The following is a 20,807-nucleotide window of genomic DNA, read 5'->3' as shown; positions in this document are numbered from 1 at the left end:
ACTTGTGCACACTGGCCAGCATCCGTTTTGACATGAAATACTCGTTTTGGGCTTCTCAGAAGTACCGTATTTTTTGCTCTATAAGACTCACTTTTTCCCACTTAAAAGGTAAGGGGAAATGTGTGTGCGTCTTATGGAGCGAATGCAGGCTGCGCAGCTATCCCAGAAGCCAGAACAGCAAGGGGGATTGCTGCTTTCGCTGTGCAGCAATCCCTCTTGTTCTTCTGGCTTCTGAGATTCAGAATATTTTTTTTCTTGTTTTCCTCCTCCAAAAACTAGGTGCGTCTTATGGTCTGGTGCATCTTATAGAGCGAAAAATACGGTATGTACAGGCAAGAAACAGGCAGTGGAGGGGGAGTGCTGGCCTGCAATGGTGCTCACCTGAGTTGCCGGAACAGCTCTCTGATTGCGGAAAACCACCCCCACTGGATAGACCTAAAGAGAGCCTGCAGTTTGAGACCAATGACCCACCTAGTCCAGCCCCCTGCTCCCACAGCGACCAACTCTATGTCCATGAGACGCCCACAAGTGGAATAAACACCACTTACGCTTTCTTCCCTCTGCCCGGAGTTCTGCTTTTTAGTTCATGGTTGTGGTTCTGAAGCAGTTACATTAAGTAGAGGCAACTTGATTTTATGACGAAAAGAAATTCTCAGGCTTTATTTTTAACGTTGTAGAACAAAGGTATGCGGGAAACGTCGCACACCTCAACCATAGCGATGCTCCCGCGGTTTGCTTATAGATGGCAAAGCACAAAAGAGGAGGACAGGAAATGTCACGTGGTTTCGCTTGTACTGCATAGACTCCAGCTGTCCCTATTTGCCAGGTATAGTTCCTGTTTTCTGGTGCCCAGCAGTGCTAACACATGTAAATTTAATAGGCCGTATAGTAACAAACGCTGGGACGCAGGTGGTGCTGTGGGTTAAACCACAGAGCCTAGGACTTGCCAATCAGAAGTCGGAGGTTCGAATCCCCGCAACGGGGTGAGCTCCCGTTGCTCGGTCCCTGCTCCTGCCAACCTAGCAGTTCTAAAGCACGTCAAAGTGCAAGCAGATAAATAGGTACCGCTCCGGCGGGAAGGTAAACGGCGTTTCCGTGCGCTGCTCTGGTTCGCCAGAAGCGGCTTAGTCATGCTGGCCACATGACCCAGAAGCTGTACGCCGGCTCCCTCAGCCAATAAAGCGAGATGAACGCCGCAACCCCAGAATTGGCCACGACTGGACCTAATGGTCAGGGATCCCTTTACCTTTATAGTAACAAACACAAAGGTTTTTTACTAGAACTACTTCTCAAAAATTACGTACCACTTGAGAAGTATCTGATTTTGAGAAGTAGTTCTAGAAAATAACTTTGCGTTTGTTACTATATGGCCTATTACGTTTACGTGTGTTTTCAATTGGATTTGCGAAATAAAGGCATTCTGATGGTTTACAGCGGTGCTAACACACTGTCTGGACTTAGTCTTTGGGAGAGATGTTTGGGGAAGGGGGAAATTCAACATTTTCTTAGTATACACAGGCACGCGTCAGAGTTCTTTGGGTTTCAACCCTGCCTCCCAAGTCGCTAGGCGTCAAAGATCTAAGAGGACAGCTGCAAAAAGTCTAGTATGAAAATGTATATAAATGCACCTGCACAGATCCTAAGCAGCAGTCAGTTGCTCCATTTTCCTCCCTTAAACGCTATTCAGGCAGTAAATTTGGCAGGTATAAAAAGAGTAAAGGGACCCCTGATCATTAGGTCCAGTCGTGGCCGACTCTGGGGTTGCGGTGCTCATCTCGCTTTATTGGCCGAGGGAGCCGGCGTACAGCTGAACATCTTTGCAGCTTTTCTATAACGAGGACAGCCAAAGTTTGTGAGATGAAGATCTATTTAAGATCTCCACCTTAAACTGTTGCAGTTTCCTAGTGCAAGATAGGTCAAGGCAAAGTAAATTATCCCAACATACAGCAGGTGGATAAGATTTTCCTGCAAAGCCATTCCTCCTTGGGATAGGAGCACAGAGTCATTATGAGCATTCTAGAGTCTTTCTGGCAAGGCTGGAAGGTATGATGCAGTGAGAATGCAATGGGAAAATCTGGCTGAAATGTCCTATTTGATCAAGCGTGACGTAGCGACCGTCCCGTTGGTTCCATTCAGAGGCCTAGAAAGAAGAGGGAGCAAAGGCTTCAGTAAGGCTATGACAAAGTCTTGACATGATTCAGCAAACGGGTTTGGTGAAAGCATTAGTTTCCATACATTGGCCTAACAAGCCTCGTATTGTATCCGGAAGGCATGGGTCTTTATCTTGCCAGTGCCAAAAGTTAGCATCCAGTAACTGAAAAATTAGGAGCTGCAATTCCTGTCAGTGTAGCGTGCGGGTGGCGCTGTGGGTTAAACCACAGAGCCTAGGGCTTGCCGATCAGAAGGTCGGCAGTTCGAATCCCCATGACAGGGTGAGCTCCCGTTGCTCGGTCCCTGCTCCTGCCAACCTAGCAGTTCGAAAGCACGTCAAAGTGCAAGTAGATAAATAGGTACTGCTCCAGCGGGAAGGTAAACGGCGTTTCCGTGCGCTGCTCTGGTTTCGCCAGAAGTGGCTTAGTCATGCTGGTCACTTGACCCAGAAGCTGTAGGCCGGCTCCCTTGGCCAATAAAGCGAGATGAACGCCGCAGCCCCAGAGTCGGTCATGACTGGACCTAATGGTCAGAGGTCCCTTTACTTTAATTCCTGTCAAGGTATGCAATGATTTATCTACTTATTTGTAGTATATGCAATTTTTGTGCACAATACTTAGCTGAAGAGCTGCATCGCAAAATTCAGGTAAGTGTGAATTTCAAAGCGGAGCGGTGCTTCACTTTGCACATCGCTTTGGAAAATTTGGTAAGTTCCCCTTTAAGTGCGAAGTGAAGTGAACTTCTCACCCATCCATCGCAAGTGTGCTTAGGATTGCATTGTGGATTTAATGTGACGGGATGCCTGACTGGAGAGGACTCACCTTTTACATCTGCAATGCCGTCGCCTCCTCCTTGGGCCTGCAATTCATTTTGGAGGGGGAGAGAAATGTGCAAGTTATTTTAATAATAATAATAGTAATAGTAATAGTAATAGTAATAGTAATAATAATATATTATTAATACCCCGCCCATCTGGCTGGGTTTCCCCAGCCACTCTGGGCGGCTTCCAATCGAATATTAAAAACAATACAGCACCATACATTAAAAACTTCCCTATATAGGGCCACCTTCAGTTGCCTTTTAAAAGTAAAATAGTTGTTTATTGCCTTGACATCTGCTGGGAGGGCGTTCCACAGGGTGGGCGCCACTACCGAGAAGGCCCTCTGCCTGGTTCCCTGTAACCTCACTTCTTGCAGGGAGGGAACCGCCAGAAGGCCCTTGGAGCTGGACCTCAGTGTCCAGGCAGAACGATGGGTGTGGAGATGCTCCTTCAGGTATACTGGGCCGAGGCCGTTTAGAGCTTCAAAGGTCAGCACCAACACTTTGAATTGTGCCCGGAAACATACTGGGAGCCAATGTAGGTCTTTCAGGACCAGTGTTATATGGTCCTGGTGGCCACTCCCAGTCACCAGTCTAGCTGCCGCATTCTGGATTAATTGCACTTTCCGAGTCGCCTTCAAAGGTAGCCCCACGTAGAGCGCACTGCAGTAGTCCATATTTTAAATATTAGTATATTTAAAATGATGCAGTGCTTTGTGACCTCTTCATTTTGTATTTTTGAGCCATATGTATATATAAAATCACCTTTTTTCAGCTGTGAATGAGGGAGGCAGAAGGAAGAGTGCTTTCTGCTGCTGAATTTCCTCATGCAAGAGATTCTAGGTGCCTCAGCTCGTATCATTATGACAGGGATTTCTATCAGTCTAAGGCAGTGGCTTTCAACCTGTGTGCCGTGGCACCCTGGGGTGCTTTGAATGATGGTCAGGGGTGCTGCAAGCAACACTGGCCCCTGTCTTCCTTTCCTCCCCTTCCTCCTCTGTTGCCCCCTCACGTCTCTGCCTCCAAAAGGCTTGCCCAGCTGTTTGTTGCAGCAGCACTAGCTACAAGCTCCGCAGGCGAATGGTGCCTCTGGGGCTGGTCAGGGGGTGCTGGTTGCCAGGAGCTGAGGTGGCCTTAGAGTAAGCAAGCGAGCGGGCGAGGGAGCCCAGCCAGCTAGTCTGCCTTCCTTTGCTGTTGGGAATGGACAGACAAGTCCCAGGCCCCTGTGGGGCAGTGTGAGGAGGCACCTCTCTTTGGGGTAGAGTGTGGCAGCTCAGAGACCAGGGGTGGCAGAAGCAGCTGCCCAGAGGACTCCCAAGGAGAGGGGAGAGGAGAGAAGAAGGAGGAGGAGGAGGAGTTTGGATTTGATATCCCGCTTTATCACTACCCGAAGGAGTCTCAAAGCGGCTAACAGTCTCCTTACCCTTCCTCCCCAACAACAAACACTCTGTGAGGTGAATGAGGCTGAGAAACCTCAAAGGAAGTGTGACTAGCCCAAGGTCACCCAGCAGCTGCATGTGGAGGAGCGGGGATGTGAACCCGGCTTACCAGATTACGAGTCCACCGCTCTTAACCACTACACCACACTGGGGAGGCTGAGGAAACACTCCACAGGATGTTTGAAAAAGGGTGAGAGGTTGCGAGCTCTGCAGGCAAGGGGTGACATAACTGGGCTCCCGAGCCCCACAGGGGTGCCGCAGAAAGAATGTAGTTGGTCAAGGGAGCCGTGGACTCAAAAAGGTTGTAAACCTCTGGTCTAAGAGATTCACTGAAGGCTTGAAAACTTTGCCCGACTTTGCCCACTTTATATATGTAATTAGTTAGATAGACAGAAAGATAGATAGATATATGGTGTCCACTTCATATGTTCCACCCAGCCTTGTTAAAGGCAAATTTTGGTGTTGTGAAAAGCTGTAGGTTTTTGTATCAATGCATCACAAAATTTGTTCTATTTCTGCTGCTGCTTGACTCCTTTACCCAGCTCCCGACCAGTCTTTTAAAAATGCTTATAATTAGTCTGTAACCCATTTGTGGACACGTCTGCTAATTCACCAGAATTCTGAAAAAGAGGTGTGTGTGTGGAGAAATGGAGAGAGATTTGTTTTCTAGGCTGCCTCCCTTTGCAGAGCCCTACAAATCCAGCAATGTATGAGAGAGCTATACTTGTTAAGAGAGAAAGCAGGCATGTTCTGTAAAAAAAAAAAAAGGTACCCTGGTTATTATGAAACAAAATGCCTAGGAGATTATAAAGGGCTGCTATGGTAAACAAGGTCTTTGAATTAGTTAGTTCCCAGCTAGTTTTAAGTGAACCTACTACCCCAGTACTGCCATCCGACAGAGTTGAAAGGAAATTATCTTACCACAGCACACCGACAGGGTGATCACCAACAATACCAGCAGAAGAAAGCAACCACCTGCTAAGGGGGCCCAAATGTACAGTTCGCAGGGGAACATCACATCATCATCTGGATCTGCAGAAACAAGAGCACACCAGAAATCAACAGCTAGTAACAAACCTGTGATTTACAGCTGTCCAGTTTTTGACTGGGGCCTCTCCCTCCCTGGTGCTATTCTGTGATCCATTTGCCAGCATGGTGCTCAACCTTCGCTTACCCCTTCTGCAATGGAGGAGGACCGCTGTCCTTCTTGAATGCCACAGTAAGGGACATTCTAGCACTCCAGCTTTAAGTACATTTTTACATCTGCTGGTATAAAAAGAGTAAAGGGACCCCTGACCATTAGGTCCAGTTGTGGCCGACTCTGGGGTTGCGGCGCTCATCTCGCTTTATTGACCGAGGGAACCGGCGTACAGCTTCTGGGTCATGAGGCCAGCATGACTAAGCTGCTTCTGGCAAACCAGAGCAGCGCACGGAAACGCCATTTACCTTCCTGCCGGAGTGGTACCTATTTATCTACTTGCACTTTGACGTGCTTTCAAACTGCTAGGTTGGCAGGAGCAGGGACCGAGCAACGGGGGCTCACCCTGTTGCGGGGATTTGAACCGCCAACCTTCTGATCGGGAAGTCCTTCTGCAATGGAGGGAGGACCACTGTCCTTCTTGAATGCCACAGTAAGGGACATTCTAGCATTCCAGCTTTAAGTACATTCATCAACACTGTCTCCAAAAATTTTACACCTCACTTGGGAAGACAGGCGGACTAATGCCAGTGTACTGGAAGAAGCAAAGATCACCAGTGTCGAAGCAATGATTCTTCAACTTCATTGGACTAGTCATGTTGTTTGGATGCCTGATTATCGTCTTCCAAAGCAACTACTCTATTCCGAACTTAAAAATGGAAAGCGTAATGCTGGTGGTCAACAAAAGAGGTTTAAAGACTCTCTCAAGGCAAATCTAAAACAATGTAGTATAAACACCAATAATTGGGAAACACTGGCTTGCGAGCGCTCCAGTTCGAGAACAGCCTTTGCCAAAGGTGTCATGGGCTTTGAAGACACTCAAACTCAGGGCGAAAGGGAGAAAGGTGCTAAGAGGGTTTTGCAAACCCTCAACATGATCAACTCCTGCCCGGAAACCTATGTCCCCACTGTGGAAGGATGTGTGGATCCAGAATTGGCCTCCACAGTCACTTATGGGCTCACGGTTAAGACCATGTTTATGGAAGACAATCTTACTTGGCTATGAGTGATCGCCAAAGAAGATACTTCTAATCAATATTTGCAATTGAGTTCACAAGAAAGCGAGCATTTAAGCGGCTATTCTCGCTGGACTTGGATGTGTGTAAACATGGAAAGATATAATGATCTGAGTTTGGCACACATGACTGTTTATCAATGCTGTGCACACTTTTTCCTACAAAGAAATTATACCTGCACGAGAAAATCACTGCAAGATGATGCCTTGCTGGATCAAGCAAAGGTCCATCAACTCTCCCATTTCCAACCACTAAGTGGCTAACCTCAAATCTCTGATAGTGGCCAGTCTCATGCCTCATGCTCACTCACTTGGACAACTGAAAGCAGTAGCAGTGAGGATCAGAGCAGCAGGGTTGCAATAGTTGGCCATCATCCACCCAGCCGGCCATGATTTATTTACATGCTCTTTTCTACCAAATCGTGCTCAAAGCAGTGTGCAACGAAGAAAACAGGGAGGCATCTCAAAATCCAACAGTGCAAATGAAATTTCATAACAACGTAATACAACAACACGGCAGAAAATAAAGTAACGTACCAAAACAAAAAACAAAAACCCAACCCACGGCTAAGCTTGAAGGCTGTGCCCATTGAGTTGACCCCCTCGTGATGGTCCTTAAAAAATAGCTTTTGTGTTGCCAAATTAGAGGCATCACTGTGCTGAGATCATTTCTAGCAGAAAGCAGCGTTTCGTTTTTCTTTCCATTCACTTCATTGGCGGGATTGACTTGCCCCAATGCTTTTACTGAAATCCTCACATTAAAAGCAGCGAGACAGAAGATTCAAAGCACTGCAGAACAATTTGTGTGTTTATTGCAGAGGTTGGCTATTTACTTAGGTTGGATTCGAACTAAATTAGGTCCCACTGAAATATATGAAACCTGAGTTGTTGTTTTTTGTTGGGGATTGCTGTAAAACAAGGTCATTTGTTCTCAGAAAACGGTTATCTATCTTAATTATCTACATGAGGCGAGTTCTTGGGAATTGCCCGCCACCTGCAAGGTCAAAGAAATGATGTCATTTGACCTACACAGTTTATACCGAAATGGCTAAAATGACTGGAAGAATCAGAAATCAGGAAGACCAACGTTTTAATAAGGAATGGGGGAAATCTTAAAAACCATTGTAAACAGTTAAAATCGTTAGTAGGATTGGAATATCACTTGTAGCTTAAGGGTGAATTTTGGACACAATGGAGATGTAAAAGATTTAGATTATCATAGAAGATGGCGGGAGGAAATGATTAACAATATGACCCACAAAGGGGAGGAGGGAAGTCAGGAGATTCCTTGGAATCTTCTTTTTATGTTGTATGTTCTATATGTGACTGTAAAAATGTAATCTGAAAAACCAAATAAATAAATTTATGTAGTTCCCACTGAAATATATGAAACCTGAGTTGTTTTTTTGTTCGGGATTGCTGTAAAACTAGGTCATTTGTTCTCAGAAAACAGTTATCTATCTTAATTATCTACATGAGGCGAGTTCTTGGGAGTTGCCCGCCACCTGCAAGGTCAAAGAAATGATGTTGTTTGACCTACACAGTTTCCATGGGAAACGGGAAGAAGTGAAACTGAATTTAAGAGGAGAGTCTGTGGACTGTGATTCTTATCACTCTCTCAGTCACACTTTCCATCTGGACTAAGACTGTTTCAGGACTGAGAGCGAAAGATTCTCGATCAAGTTGATGGATTATACCGAAATGGCTAAAATGACTGGAAGAATCAGAAATCAGGAAGACCAACATTTTAATAAGGAATGGGGGAAATCTTAAAAACCATTGTAAACAGTTAAAATCGTTAGTAGGATTGGAATATCACTTGTAGCTTAAGGGTGAATTTTGGACACAATGGAGATGTAAAAGATTTAGATTATCATAGAAGATGGCGGGAGGAAATGATTAACAATATGACTCACAAAGGGGAGGAGGGAAGTCAGGAGATTCCTTGGAATCTTCTTTTTATGTTGTATGTTCTATATGTGACTGTAAAAATGTAATCTGAAAAACCAAATAAATAAATTTATGTATATTAAAAAAGGAGAGTGAAAGATTCACTCTAAGGATTGCCTTCATCAGGGCTCTGGTGGACCTTTATGGACTCAGTGCTCATTTGCAACCATTAAGCTTCAATTTGCCAGTAGTAAACCATTGCCAACAAAGGTCCGTATAGTTAAACCTATGGTTTTCCCAGTAGTGATGTATGGAAGTGAGAGCTGGACCATAAAGAAGGCTGATCGCCAAAGAATTGATGCTTTTGACTTATGGTGCTGGAGGAGACTCTTGAGAGTCCCATGGACTGCAAGAAGATCAAACCTCTCCATTCTGAAGGAAATTAGCCCTGAGGGCTCACTGGAAGGACAGATCCAGAAGCTGAGGCTCCAATACTTTGGCCACCTCATGAGAAGAGAAGACTCCCTGGAAAAGACCCTGATGTTGGGAAAGATGGAGGGCACAAGGAGAAGGGGACAACAGAGGACGAGATGTTTGGACAGTGTTACTGAAGCTACCAGCATGAGTTTGACCAAACTGCAGGAGGCAGTGGAAGACAGGAGGGCCTGGCGTGCTCTGGTCAATGGGATCAGACACGACTAAATGACTAAACAACAACAACAAACCATTCTACTTGACGTCTGGAATGCTGTGTGGATTTTTTGCTCTTCTTTGTGCTTTGGTTTCCTACACGCTGAAAGCTGCTGCTGTGCGTGTTGACTCTGCTGAGAGGCCAGTTTGGAGAAACAATACTGGGCCTAAGCTGTCAATGAATTATGAGCAAAATACCATAATTCCTCACAATTTTATCAGTACCTAAGATCTATTAACGTGGTCTGGATCCAAGCCTTCATTTGCATCCCACCAAACTTTCTTCCTTTTTTAAAACAAAACTATGTAGTTTTTCAGTTTAAAGTTTTACAGTCAATTATCCAACAACCAACATAACAACAATATTCCAAAGCACCTCCTGAACTTTCCTCCTCCCCTTTGTAGGTCCATTTCCTCCCGCATCTTTTATAATAATCCAAATCTTTTACATCTCCATTATATTCAAAATTCAACATTAAACTACTAGTGTCATTCCAATCCTACTAACGATTTTAGCTGTTTACAATGTTGTTTTTTTTAAAGATAAATTATAAATTTCCCCCATTCCTCATTAAAATTTTTGGTCTTTCTGGTTTCCGATTCTTCCGGTCATTTTTGCCATTTTGGCATAATCCATCAACTTAATCTGCCATTCTTCTCTGTTAGAGACTTTGTCTTCTTTCTCTGGGCCATTAGCATTCAAGCAGCTGTGGTTGCATACATAAATATTCTTTTCTGATCCGCTGGAATTTTTGGCATCTCCACCCATCTTCCTCCCACAGGGGACCTCAAGGATCACTAGATGGTCTCTCGTATCCGGGGAATATAACCAGACCTGCTTACCATATTTTTCGCCCCATAGGACGTACTTATTCCCCTCCAAAAATGAAGGGGAAATGTGTGTGCATCCTATGGAGCGAATGCAGGCTTTTGCTGAAGCCTGGAGAGCGAGAGGGGTCGGTGCGCACCGACCCCTCTTGCTCTCCAGGCTTCAGGCAGCTATCTGCAAGCCTTTGGAGCGCTCCGAAGGCTTGTGGATAGCAGCCTGAAGCCCGGGGAGTGCAGTGCCAACTCCCGCTGCGCTGCCTGGGCTTCAGGTAGCTATCCGCAAGCTCCAGGAGCGGCGGTGAGGTGCAATCTTGCCGCCGCTCCTGGACCTGTTCTGGGGGCTGGGGTCAGGGGAAGCTTGGGCTTTCCCCACCCCAGCCCCGCGGCTAAAAACGAAGCCAAGACAGTGAAGGGGATGGATCCCGCTCGCTGTCTTGCCTTCTTTGCTCTTTGGGGCTGGGGGAAAAAATAATAATTTCCCCCTTTATTTCCCCCCCTAAAAACTAGGTGTGCCCTATGGTCCGGTGCGCCCTATGGAGCGAAAAATACAGTAGTTAGCTTCAGTAATCTCCCTGCTTCCTTCGCTTTTTGGACCATACCCCGAGCAGTACGTGGCACTGGTTATAAAAGTGGCTTTGTATCTTTTTACATACCAGGGTAGCCAAAATGGCGGTGCCCTGTTGGACTTCCCCTCCCATCAGCCCCTGCCAGTATGGCCAGTTCGGATTGATGATGGAAGTTGGTGGTCCAGCAACATCCAGGGGCCTCACTCTCACTCACTTCTTCTTGTTTTGGGGCCAGTTATGACCCAAATGAGTAGCAGGGAGAAGGAAACATACCTGAGGCTGTGGAATGTGGAAGTCGCATGGTTGTTGTAAGTCCTTCACGGGGAGTTGAAACCTGGGGTGCGATGGTGGTAGCCTCTGTAAAGAAAACAAAGATGAAGACTTTTCCTGCATGCTTACAATGGCTCGGGGCTTGGTTGGGAAGGGGGCTCCACAATCCCTGCCTAATAGGGTTGCCACCTTTGTCCTGGCAAAATACTGGGTGGTTGGGGGGTGATTATTATTATTTTAATCTGGTGCTGAAGTGACTTCAGAGCAATCCATTACGGTCCATTGCAGCCTAACAGGATTGCAATCTGTCGCGCCCAAACACACACACATACACACAAAATTTGTAAAACTGCACGTGGCTTCGCAGAGCTTAAATACATGACCTTTCATACTCCATTTCAAATGCATCCATTTGGACTGGGGGTGGGGAGTGGGGGACCTGAAATACAGGACAAAACTGTGTCAATACAGGACATAGCATTTTATATTCAAATGCAGTGGTACCTCGGGTTACATACGCTTCAGGTTACATACGCTTCAGGTTACAGACTCTGCTAACCCAGAAATAGTGCTTCAGGTTAAGAACTTTGCTTCAGGATGAGAACAGAAATCGTGCTCCAGCGGCACGGCAGCAGCAGGAGGCTCCATTAGCTAAAGTGGTGCTTCAGGTTAAGAACAGTTTCAGGTTAAGAACAGACCTACGGAACGAATTAAGTACTTAACCCGAGATACCACTGTATGGGACAATCCTAAAGAGAACAGGTGGCAGCCCTACTGCCTAAGGACTATAGATGGACGAATCTGTCAATTTTAGTTTCTCCCAGTTTCTCATTTTTCCGCTCTTAAGTTCTTTCCTCGTCGTTTCTACATCTGTTGCTACGTGTGTATTTTTAAAAGGCACTCATGAAAATTCACCATCATTTTTGTACAAACTTCTCCCAATATACACATTCATGTAAATCAGTTTCCCCTAGTCTAACACATGTACAGTGGTACCTCGGGTTAAGTACTTAATTCGTTCCGGAGGTCCGTGCTTAACCTGGAACTGTTCTTAACCTGAAGCACCACTTTAGCTAATGAGGCCTCCTGCTGCTGCCGTGCCGCCAGAGCACGATTTCTGTTCCCATCCTGAAGCAAAGTTCTTAACCTGAAGCACTATTTCCGGGTTAGCAGAGTCTGTAACCTGAAGCGTCTGTAACCTGAAGTGTCTGTAACCTGAGGTACCACTGTACAGTGGTACCTCAGTTTAAGAACAGCCCTCTTTACGAACTATTCGGTTTCTGAACTCTGCAAAACCGAAAGTAGTGTCCCGGTTTGCGAACTTTACCTCAGTCTAAGAATGGAAGCTGAGGTAGTGGTAGCGGAAGGCCTCTTTAGGGAAAGCACACGTCGGTTTAAGAATGGTTTTGGTTTAAGAACGGACTTCCGGAACAGATTAAGTTCGTAAATCGAGGTACCACTGTATGTTATTTTCACCAATATATGCATTTTTATGCACATTTTGTTGAATTGTCTCTTTAAATTTGAAGGTTCATTATTGTTCCACAACATGTGTATTTTTTTAAAGGCCAGAGCAAATAACGTGACCTAGTTTTACAGCTGTGAAGCAGTATAGCAGGTGCTGTTAAGTTGTGGTAATTAAGCTGTTGGGTATGGTATATAAAGAGCAGCATGTAGCTCTCTCAGTACCCTGGTGGGTGGGTTATGCTTATTGATATATTGTAATTTAGTGTAAAAGGAGTTTTTGTTTTTGTTATTAAAATCTAGCAAAAGTTACTTTGCGTTTCTTGAACGTGTGGTCTCCCCAGCACGCCTTCTGCAGCGTAACTAATCTGCAAATAGCCAACACATTTTATCTTAGCACATGCATTTTCATTTTCATGCAAAATTCAGAGAAGTGTAAATTTCAGAGAAGTGTAAATTGCCAGAGTGGTACATGCTCTGGTTATCTCCTGCTTGGACTACTGCAATGCGCTCTATGTGGGGCTGCCTTTGAAGGTGACTCAGAAACTACAACTAATTCAGAACGCAGCTGCTAGAAAGGTAACTGGGAGCAGCCTCCGGGACCACATAACACCGGTCCTAAAAGATCTACATTGGCTCCCAGTACATTTCTGATCACAATGCAAAGTGTTGGTGCTGACCTTTAAAGACCCAATTGGTCTTGGCCCTCCACCTGCATTGTTTAGCCCGGACACTGAGGTCCAGCTCTGAGGGCCTTCTGGTGGTTCCCTCACTGTGAGAAGTGAAGTGTCAGGGAACCAGGCAGAGGGCCTTCTCGGTAGTGGCACCAGCCCTGTGGAATGCCCTCCCATCAGATGTCAAACCGATAAATAACTACACAACTTTCCAAAGACATTTGAAGGCAGCCCTGTTTAGGGAAGTTTTCGATGTTGGACGTTTTGCTGTGCTTTTATTGTGCTGGAAGCTCCTCAGAGTGGTGGAGGTGAGTGGAATATAAGTGGTAAATTATTATTATTAATATTAGGCCAGACTAGAACTTCTTGAATCAGACACTGAAGGAAGGAGGGGGACTTATCCTTGCTGCCCACCTTACCAAATTCAGATATCAGACAGAAATGGCTCGATTCTGTAGTATCTGGTGGAAAGGAAAGCAACCTTGGGAGCAGGGCAGAAAGAAACGGGAAAACTCTTCAAGATTCTCCAGATGAAGAGTGATAAATAGTCAAGGACGAGAAGATTAGAGTTGCAAGGCTTTCTAAAATAGGAGTCACCAAGGGTGCTTCCAGACAACCTGGAATCTGATTTGTATGTAGGGAGAGTAGATGGCATTGACTATTTAATAGGCTTTCAGTCTGTTTTGTTTGCAGGAAGGCTAATTAGAAAGGCTCCTATAACCCCATTGCCATTTGTCAGAATATTTAGAGGATTTAGCCCTACCGTAGGAAATCAGGGCCCTGCGGGATTTGACATCTTTCTGCAGGGCCTGCAAGACAGAGCTGTTCTGCCTGGCCTTTGGGCTGGACTCAGTCTAACCCCCCCCCCCCCCATTTATTTATTTTTATGGAACCCCCTTATATGGGATTTGTATAGAAATTTTCCCTCGGCTCTTTTTGCTGGCCCATGTAGGACCAGCATGGATAATTGGCCCCGGTGAATATTTGACGTTTTCTCCCCTTATGGCTTTGATCTATAGGCTACCACTAAAACGAGGCTACATTTTAAGCTGCATTTTAAACTGTATTCTTTCTTACATTTTAATTAATTGTTCTTTTGTTTGGTTTTTCGGTTTGTTAAAATGTTTTTTTACTGTATTTATATTCAGTGTTATCTACCCTGAGCCCAGTCTTGGCCAGGGAGTATAAATAAAAATGTATTATTTATTTTTTATTATCATCATTTTCCTGACATTTTCCTTATCACATATAGCACGATCTTTTGGCGAAGCGGGTTTGTTGCACAAAACCTCCCAGCCGACTGTAACTGCAGACCTTGAAATTGCCAGGATGTGCTTGAAGCCCACCCACCCCCTCCCCAAAATAGCAACGTTCTGGAAAATGCCTCTCAAAAGGGGGCAGGGGAAACAGCTGGTGTGGCAGGGAATGTGTACCAAACTCAGACCACTGACCGCGGGCGTTAAACACTTGGAATGAAACTTACTTGGCAGGTAGACTTTGAGTCCTGAACTGAAGTAGACCACCTGGTTGTAGAACAAAAAGCAATAATAGATGCCCTCATACTCCTTCCCGAAGCTGACAATTCTTAGCTGGTAAGAGTCAGAAGATTTTGATGCTGTGTAGCCTCTCACTGTTTCTTGTGGGCTTCTAGGCCTTGAAGACGTATATAGGATGAAGTCAGTGCTGAGGTCCGGGTTTTGACGGACCCAGTACACCCCAACATCCATCTTGCTGGGCTCACATTTCAGTTCCACTGGAGTTTTGGAGGCTTGGGGAACGGCACCGGTCAACTTCATTTGCACCATACTGTTGGCTTGGGGCCACCAGCAGCCTGGAGAGCAAAGAAACTGCTTTGTTATTTACCGTTTACGGAATGACAACAAAGACTGTGAAGCATAGACTTTTTTAAAAAATATATATCTTTATTAATTTAAAATAAATACATTTCTGAAAAACAGACGTACACACAAGTAAACAAATATACAATCAAACAAACAAATAACAGAAAAATCAAACAAACCACCACACTATAAGATGTAAGAAGATTAATATAATTATCATCATATACACTCCTGAAAAACAACAACACTGTCTTCTTAATATATTGTGCACATGGCAAAGGGGCTGATGGTAGTCATTAAGCCAGGGATTTGCTCCTGTTGGTTTTCTTTTATTAACTGTATTTGCTCTATAATGCACCCGGTCTATTTGGTTCTCTTTTCTGGTTAATCAGTTCCCTTTTTTGCAAATTCCTGTGCTTCTGTTTTATTTTGGGTTGCACATTAGATTCGCATTGGTAAAATGAAATATTGTCATTTTGGGAAATGTTTGGGCAAGCCACGTGGTCCTTTCCGAGCAATGTAGTTATGGATCCTTTTGCTTATCTTCTAAACTTTATACCAAAGTGCAGTAATATCAAGCACACTTTTGGTTATGTGTGTCACTGGAAACATAAGATGATACCTTTGAAACAAGAATATTTGCAAAAATCATGGGATGCCCTTTCCTTGGTAAAATTAACAGAATTCCTTACATTTCGAAGTAGCTTTGATTGTGTTAATTCGTGTACAGTGGTACCTCGGGTTACATACACTTCAGGTTACTTACGCTTCAGGTTACAGACTCTGCTAACCCAGAAATAATACCTTGGGTTAAGAACTTTGTTTCAGGATGAGAACAGAAATTGCGCGGCAACAGCACGGCAGCAGCGGGAGGCCCCATTAGCTAAAGTGGTGCTTCAGGTTAAGAACAGTTTCGGGTTAAGAACAGACCTCTGGAATGAATTAAGTATGTAACCAGAGGTACCACTGTACTGTATATAAATATATCCCAGCTGAGTTGATTACATCAAACCAGCACTGGTGGGCTCCGCTTCTGGCAGCACTCTTTACAGTAGTAAATAACTCGGGTAAGGTACCATATAGCTGGAAACATGCTATAGTAGTTCCAATCTTTAAGAGAGGCCACCGAAATGTACCTTCCAATTATAGGCCTATTAGCCTGCTCTCAATAATTGGGAAACTGTATGCCCGTTTCCTCAGTAGCAAACTGACAACTTTTGTAAATGAACATAATATACTATCTGAAGCCCAGGCAGCTTTTCGTGAGAACCATTCAACAACAGACCACTGTTTAATGCTGTCCTTCCTAGCTGAGAAGTATACCAGACCTCTATAGGGTAAACTCTTCGTGGCCTTTATGGATCTGAAATCAGCATTTGACTCCATCCCCAGATCCCAGCTATGGTCCAAATTGAATCTGATTTTGCAGGACAAACAACTTCTCTTTCTTATAAAAGCCCTGTACAATGGAACCAAACTGCAGGTCCGATGCGGTCGACAGGGACAGCTATCAAACAGCATCGAGATGACTAGGGGGATGAGACAGGGTTGTATTTTGGCCCCCACATTGTTTTGTCTATTCTTAAATGACCTAGAAGAGAACTTAATGGACCCAGATGGACACATTCCAAAAATAGGAATGAGAAGGACCCCTTTGTTGTTGTATGCTGATGATGCGGCCATCATCTCGCGTTCCAGACCGGGCTTGAATTATCTGTTGAGGAAATTTTCTGATTACTGTTCTGGAAATGGTTTATCCATTAATTATGAAAAATCTAAAATTTTAGTCTTCGAAAGAAGATTCTCCCAGTCTAAATGGGTGCTGGATGGCCATAACCTTGAACAGGTAAAATACTTCAGTTACCTAGGGCTCACATTCCATCATACAGGATCTTGGAAGCACCATTGGCAAACCTCCCTTCAAAAGGCGGAGATTACAAAGCTAGCCATACATAGATTCTTCTTCACAAAGGGCGGCAAATATGTTCCAGCAGCCTTAAGGGTTTTCAACGCAAAGCCCGTTTCCCAACTCCTGTATGCAGCAAATGTCTGGCATAATGGGAACCTGCCAAAGCTAGATGGCTTTCAGGCAAAATTTATACGATCTCTGCTGCAGGTACCTAACTGCGTCCCCAACTCCGTACTTCTGTTGGAAGCTGGTGAATGCCCAATTTCAGCTAGAGCGTGGTGGGCTGCCCTAAAACATTGGCTCAGGATTTCAGTGTTTAATCTAGGGAAGGGTCTGTACCAACATTTGACCAATGAGGAATTTGTCAGCAAATGGCAGAAAACCATGGCTAAAAAAGCCACCTCTATTGGTCTGTCTCCCCCCCAGCTGTATTACCTGGGCTATGAAGGTGCCCAAAAGGTTTTAAAGCAAAGATTATGGGACAGTGCACACAGTGACTTGCGATCTCGGTCACACGCAGTCTGTAGTCCGCTGTCAGCAGGAGTTCAATATGGGTATGTCTTTGAGTTAACATCTTACATCAAAAACCTGACAGTGCCTAACTGTCGAAGGCTTTTCACCAAAGCCAGACTGAATGTCTTCCCCTCTGCAGTGCTAGATGGTAGGTTGAGAGGAGTTCCCTACCAGGACAGACTTTGCTCGTGTGCTCAAGACATTGATTCCATAGATCATATTTTGTTACATTGTGCGAAGTATGAGCAAGCCGGGGCTGAACTGATACTACCCTTGCTGGTGCCTTTCCCGGGAAAGTCAGAGGCTCACTATGTCAGGTTCCTACTGGAAGACCGGACAAAAGCTAGAACGTTGGCAGTGGCAAAGTTTTTATTGGTGGTTGCAAGAACAAATGAGCCCCATATTCCAAACCAAGTGCTTGATTCACCTGGAGGTAGGATGTATGAACTCTGTATTGATTTGTAATGTTTTGTTGGGTCTCTGGACCGTAATAAAGATAGTTGTTGTTGTTGTTATTGTATATAAATGACTCCTTGTAATCCTTGGCCATGACTGATTTTAATGGTTGAGCACCATATAAAGGATAACCTTCAGGCCTAAAATACATATATTTTATCTCACAAACATGTGCTAAATCCTCTAAATATTCTGACAAATGGCAATGGGATTAGAGGAGCATGGAGACAGCCTTTCTAATTAAGCTCACATTATAAATGGAGTGTGGAAGGATGTGCACCAAATACATTTTTGAGAGATGAAGCCAATTTAATACAACATTTCAAAATGTGTTATGCGCTATGCATTATTCTCATTTGTACGGTCCTGTTGGCAAGCTGCAGCAATCCTCTTTCTGATTATTACCTTTTCTTATTATTCAAGGATTGTTCAAGGATTATTCCCCAGAGTGGCTGGGGAAACTCAGCCAGATGGGCGGGGTATAAATAATAAATTATTATTATTATTATTATTATTATTATTATTATTATTATTATTATTATTATTAATATATTATGGTGCGTAATCATTTTATTTTCTGCTTTTTCTCTCATGTTTAGTTAAGAATGTATCATTTGATATCTGATTAGGTTTTTTTGTTTTATACTGCACTTTTTTGCAATGTTCTAAATAAGAAAAGTCTGTGTTTTCACATAGGTCTTTTGATACTTCTATCAAATAAAAGGTGTGGGTTTTTTATTTTTTTATTAAAAAAAGTTCTTTTTCCTAACTTCAAAAATTAAAAGAACCATGCAACAAACTCCACATGACTGTAGATTTATTTTTCTCAACAGCAGCCTCCTCCTTCACCATCACCATCCCATAGATATAGCAGGCTGCTTTGGAAAGTTACAGTAATTTTGGGCAATTTTTGCTATACAGCATGGGAACCGTGTAGTCACAGAAAACAAATCCAAAAGTCTTGCTGGACAAACTGCAGCCCTGAATCACATCCAAAGTCTACCCCTCTCACCAATTGTGGCTTAAGTAAAAAAGACCCACAGCCGTGGTATCATACTCACATAGTATCAGGCCGACGGGCCACAGGAGAGAAAAAAATCTGGCCATTTTCTCTTTTCTTCAGTGAAAGCAGAAGTGAGCAGAGGCGAGTTTGATGGCTGCAAGACCTCCTGAGTGGAAAGGATGTGATGTCAGTATCACCCCTGAAGAGAAGTTTCTCAGCTTCTTCTTTCAAGCTGACTACAAGCAAACAAAAAAGACCCGTGAAGAATGCCCAGTATGGATGATATTTCCCCCCGTCATCTGTCTTCCACTGTGTAATGAGCCAGCCTTACATATACATATATATGCCAGAATAATGTTGCTTATAATCTAGGTTGGATAGGCAGGATGTGGTGGCAGAGGAATACTCTTTGGCAGAGCAAAATAAAAATAAAAGTACCTGATTCTAGAGGAGAGGAACACAAAAGCTGGCAGAGTAGAACAGGATGGAACAGAGAGCTAACCGAAGGCAGAACTGTAAGGTGATCTGGAGGTCATCTTCTAAGTTTCCAGGAGTAGCTCAGTGGAGCAGAGCTCAGCCTTTTCCTTCCAGTTTACCACACCTCTCTGACATCTTCGTGAGAAAAACATGTGCTGTTGCCTACAGGGATTACTCTAGGCTTGGCTGGTAGCGGACGTTTGCAGTTCAAAACATCCTTTGACCATACATGTTAAACATGAGGGTTGGTACAGGTAAACCTCTTGGTGTGAGGCTGCAGCCTTGCAAAGGGAGCAATCTGCGATGGTGTGCGCCTGGGACTGAGACCATTTCAGATGCTATGTACACATTAAAGGTAAAGGGAGCCCTGACCATTAGGTCCAGTTGTGGCCAACTCTGGGGTTGTGACGCTCATCTTGTTTTATTGGCCGAGGGAGCCGGCGTACAGCTTCCGGGTCATGTGGCCAGCATGACTGAGCCGCTTCTGGCGAACCAGAGCAGCGCACGGAAACGCCGTATACCTTCCTGCCAGAGAGGTACCTATTTATCTACTTGCACTTTGACGTGCTTTCAAACTGCAAGGTTGGCAGGAGCAGGGACCGAGCAATGGGAGCTCACCCCATCACGGGGATTCGAACCGCTGACCTTCTGATCGGTGAGTCCTAGGCTCTGTGGTTTAAGCCACAGCGCCACCCGCATCCCGATGTACACATTAGTGGCTGGAATTCAGCAAGGTCATGTGTGTGTCATCACTGCCCCCCAACTTGTCCCACTTTTCAAGTCACATTTGCAGGTTGCTGTATAAACCAGAGTGGGATGTCTTCACCTCATGTGCACGACTCATACCCTCCAACATTTCACAGATGAAAATGGGGACGTCCTATTCCATAATAATAATAATAATAATAAATAATTTTATTATTTATACCTCGCCCATCTGACTGGATTGCCCCAGCCACTCTGGGCAGCTTCCATCATAAAACATTAAACATTTTGAAGAACATTTCCCATACAGGGCTGCCTTCAGATGTCTTCTAAAGGTTGTCTAGTTACTGATCTCCTTGGCTCAGGGGTCACATAACTCCATACCCTTCAACATTTCTCCGATGAAAATATGGACGTCCTAAGGAAAAGCGGGACATTCTGGGATCAAATCAGAAACTGAGACAGCTTCTTTAAATCCAGGAATGCTCTCCGAAAATAGGGACACTTGGAGGGTCTGCAAAGGTGTTGAACTGATTCCCTGGTTTTTTCTTAGTCACATCCACATCACACATTTAAAGTACATGGTTCCCCCCAGCAAGGATCTTGGGAATTGTAGTTTGCAAAGGGTGCTAGGTCCATATAGTAAAAGCTATGGTTTTCCCAGTCGTGATGTATGGAAGTGAGAGCTGGACCATAAAGAAGGCTGATCACCGAAGAATTGATGCTTTTGAATTATGGTGCTGGAGGAGACTCTTGAGAGTCCCATGGACTGCAAGAAGAACAAACCTATCCATTTTGAAGGAAATCAGCCCTGAGGGCTCACTGGAAGGACAGATCCTGAAGCTGAGGCTCCAATACTTTGGCCACCTCATGAGAAGAGAAGACTCCATGGAAAAGAC

The 20,807-nt window shown here is 44.5% G+C and overlaps 1 protein-coding gene across 5 annotated transcripts; it reads right to left on the bottom strand.

Annotated features, from left to right (window-relative positions):
- Positions 1–631: 631 nt before the first annotated feature.
- Positions 632–19,336, bottom strand: CD8A (CD8 subunit alpha). Of its 5 annotated transcripts, none has more exons than XM_083470300.1 (8): positions 19,165–19,336; positions 18,785–18,892; positions 14,488–14,835; positions 10,870–10,953; positions 5,331–5,441; positions 2,973–3,009; positions 1,798–2,140; positions 632–1,679 (listed from the first exon to the last, which is right to left on the bottom strand). In XM_083470300.1, the coding sequence occupies exons 2-7, from the start codon at positions 18,828–18,830 to the stop codon at positions 2,089–2,091; spliced, it is 678 nt and encodes a 225-aa protein (XP_083326426.1). In that variant the 5' UTR covers positions 18,831–18,892; positions 19,165–19,336; the 3' UTR covers positions 632–1,679; positions 1,798–2,088. The 5 variants fall into 5 exon arrangements, with proteins under 5 accessions (XP_083326426.1, XP_083326425.1, XP_083326427.1 ...); XM_083470299.1 differs by having other exon boundaries at positions 18,785–18,962; positions 19,165–19,333; XM_083470301.1 differs by having other exon boundaries at positions 18,785–18,889; positions 19,165–19,315.
- Between the last annotated feature and the right edge of the window lie 1,471 nt (positions 19,337–20,807).

This window comes from Podarcis liolepis (genome assembly GCF_965112155.1).
Source record: "Podarcis liolepis genome assembly, chromosome: 13".
Classification (NCBI taxonomy): Eukaryota; Metazoa; Chordata; class Lepidosauria; order Squamata; family Lacertidae; genus Podarcis; species Podarcis liolepis.
This window is presented reverse-complemented; position numbering and strand designations above follow the sequence as displayed.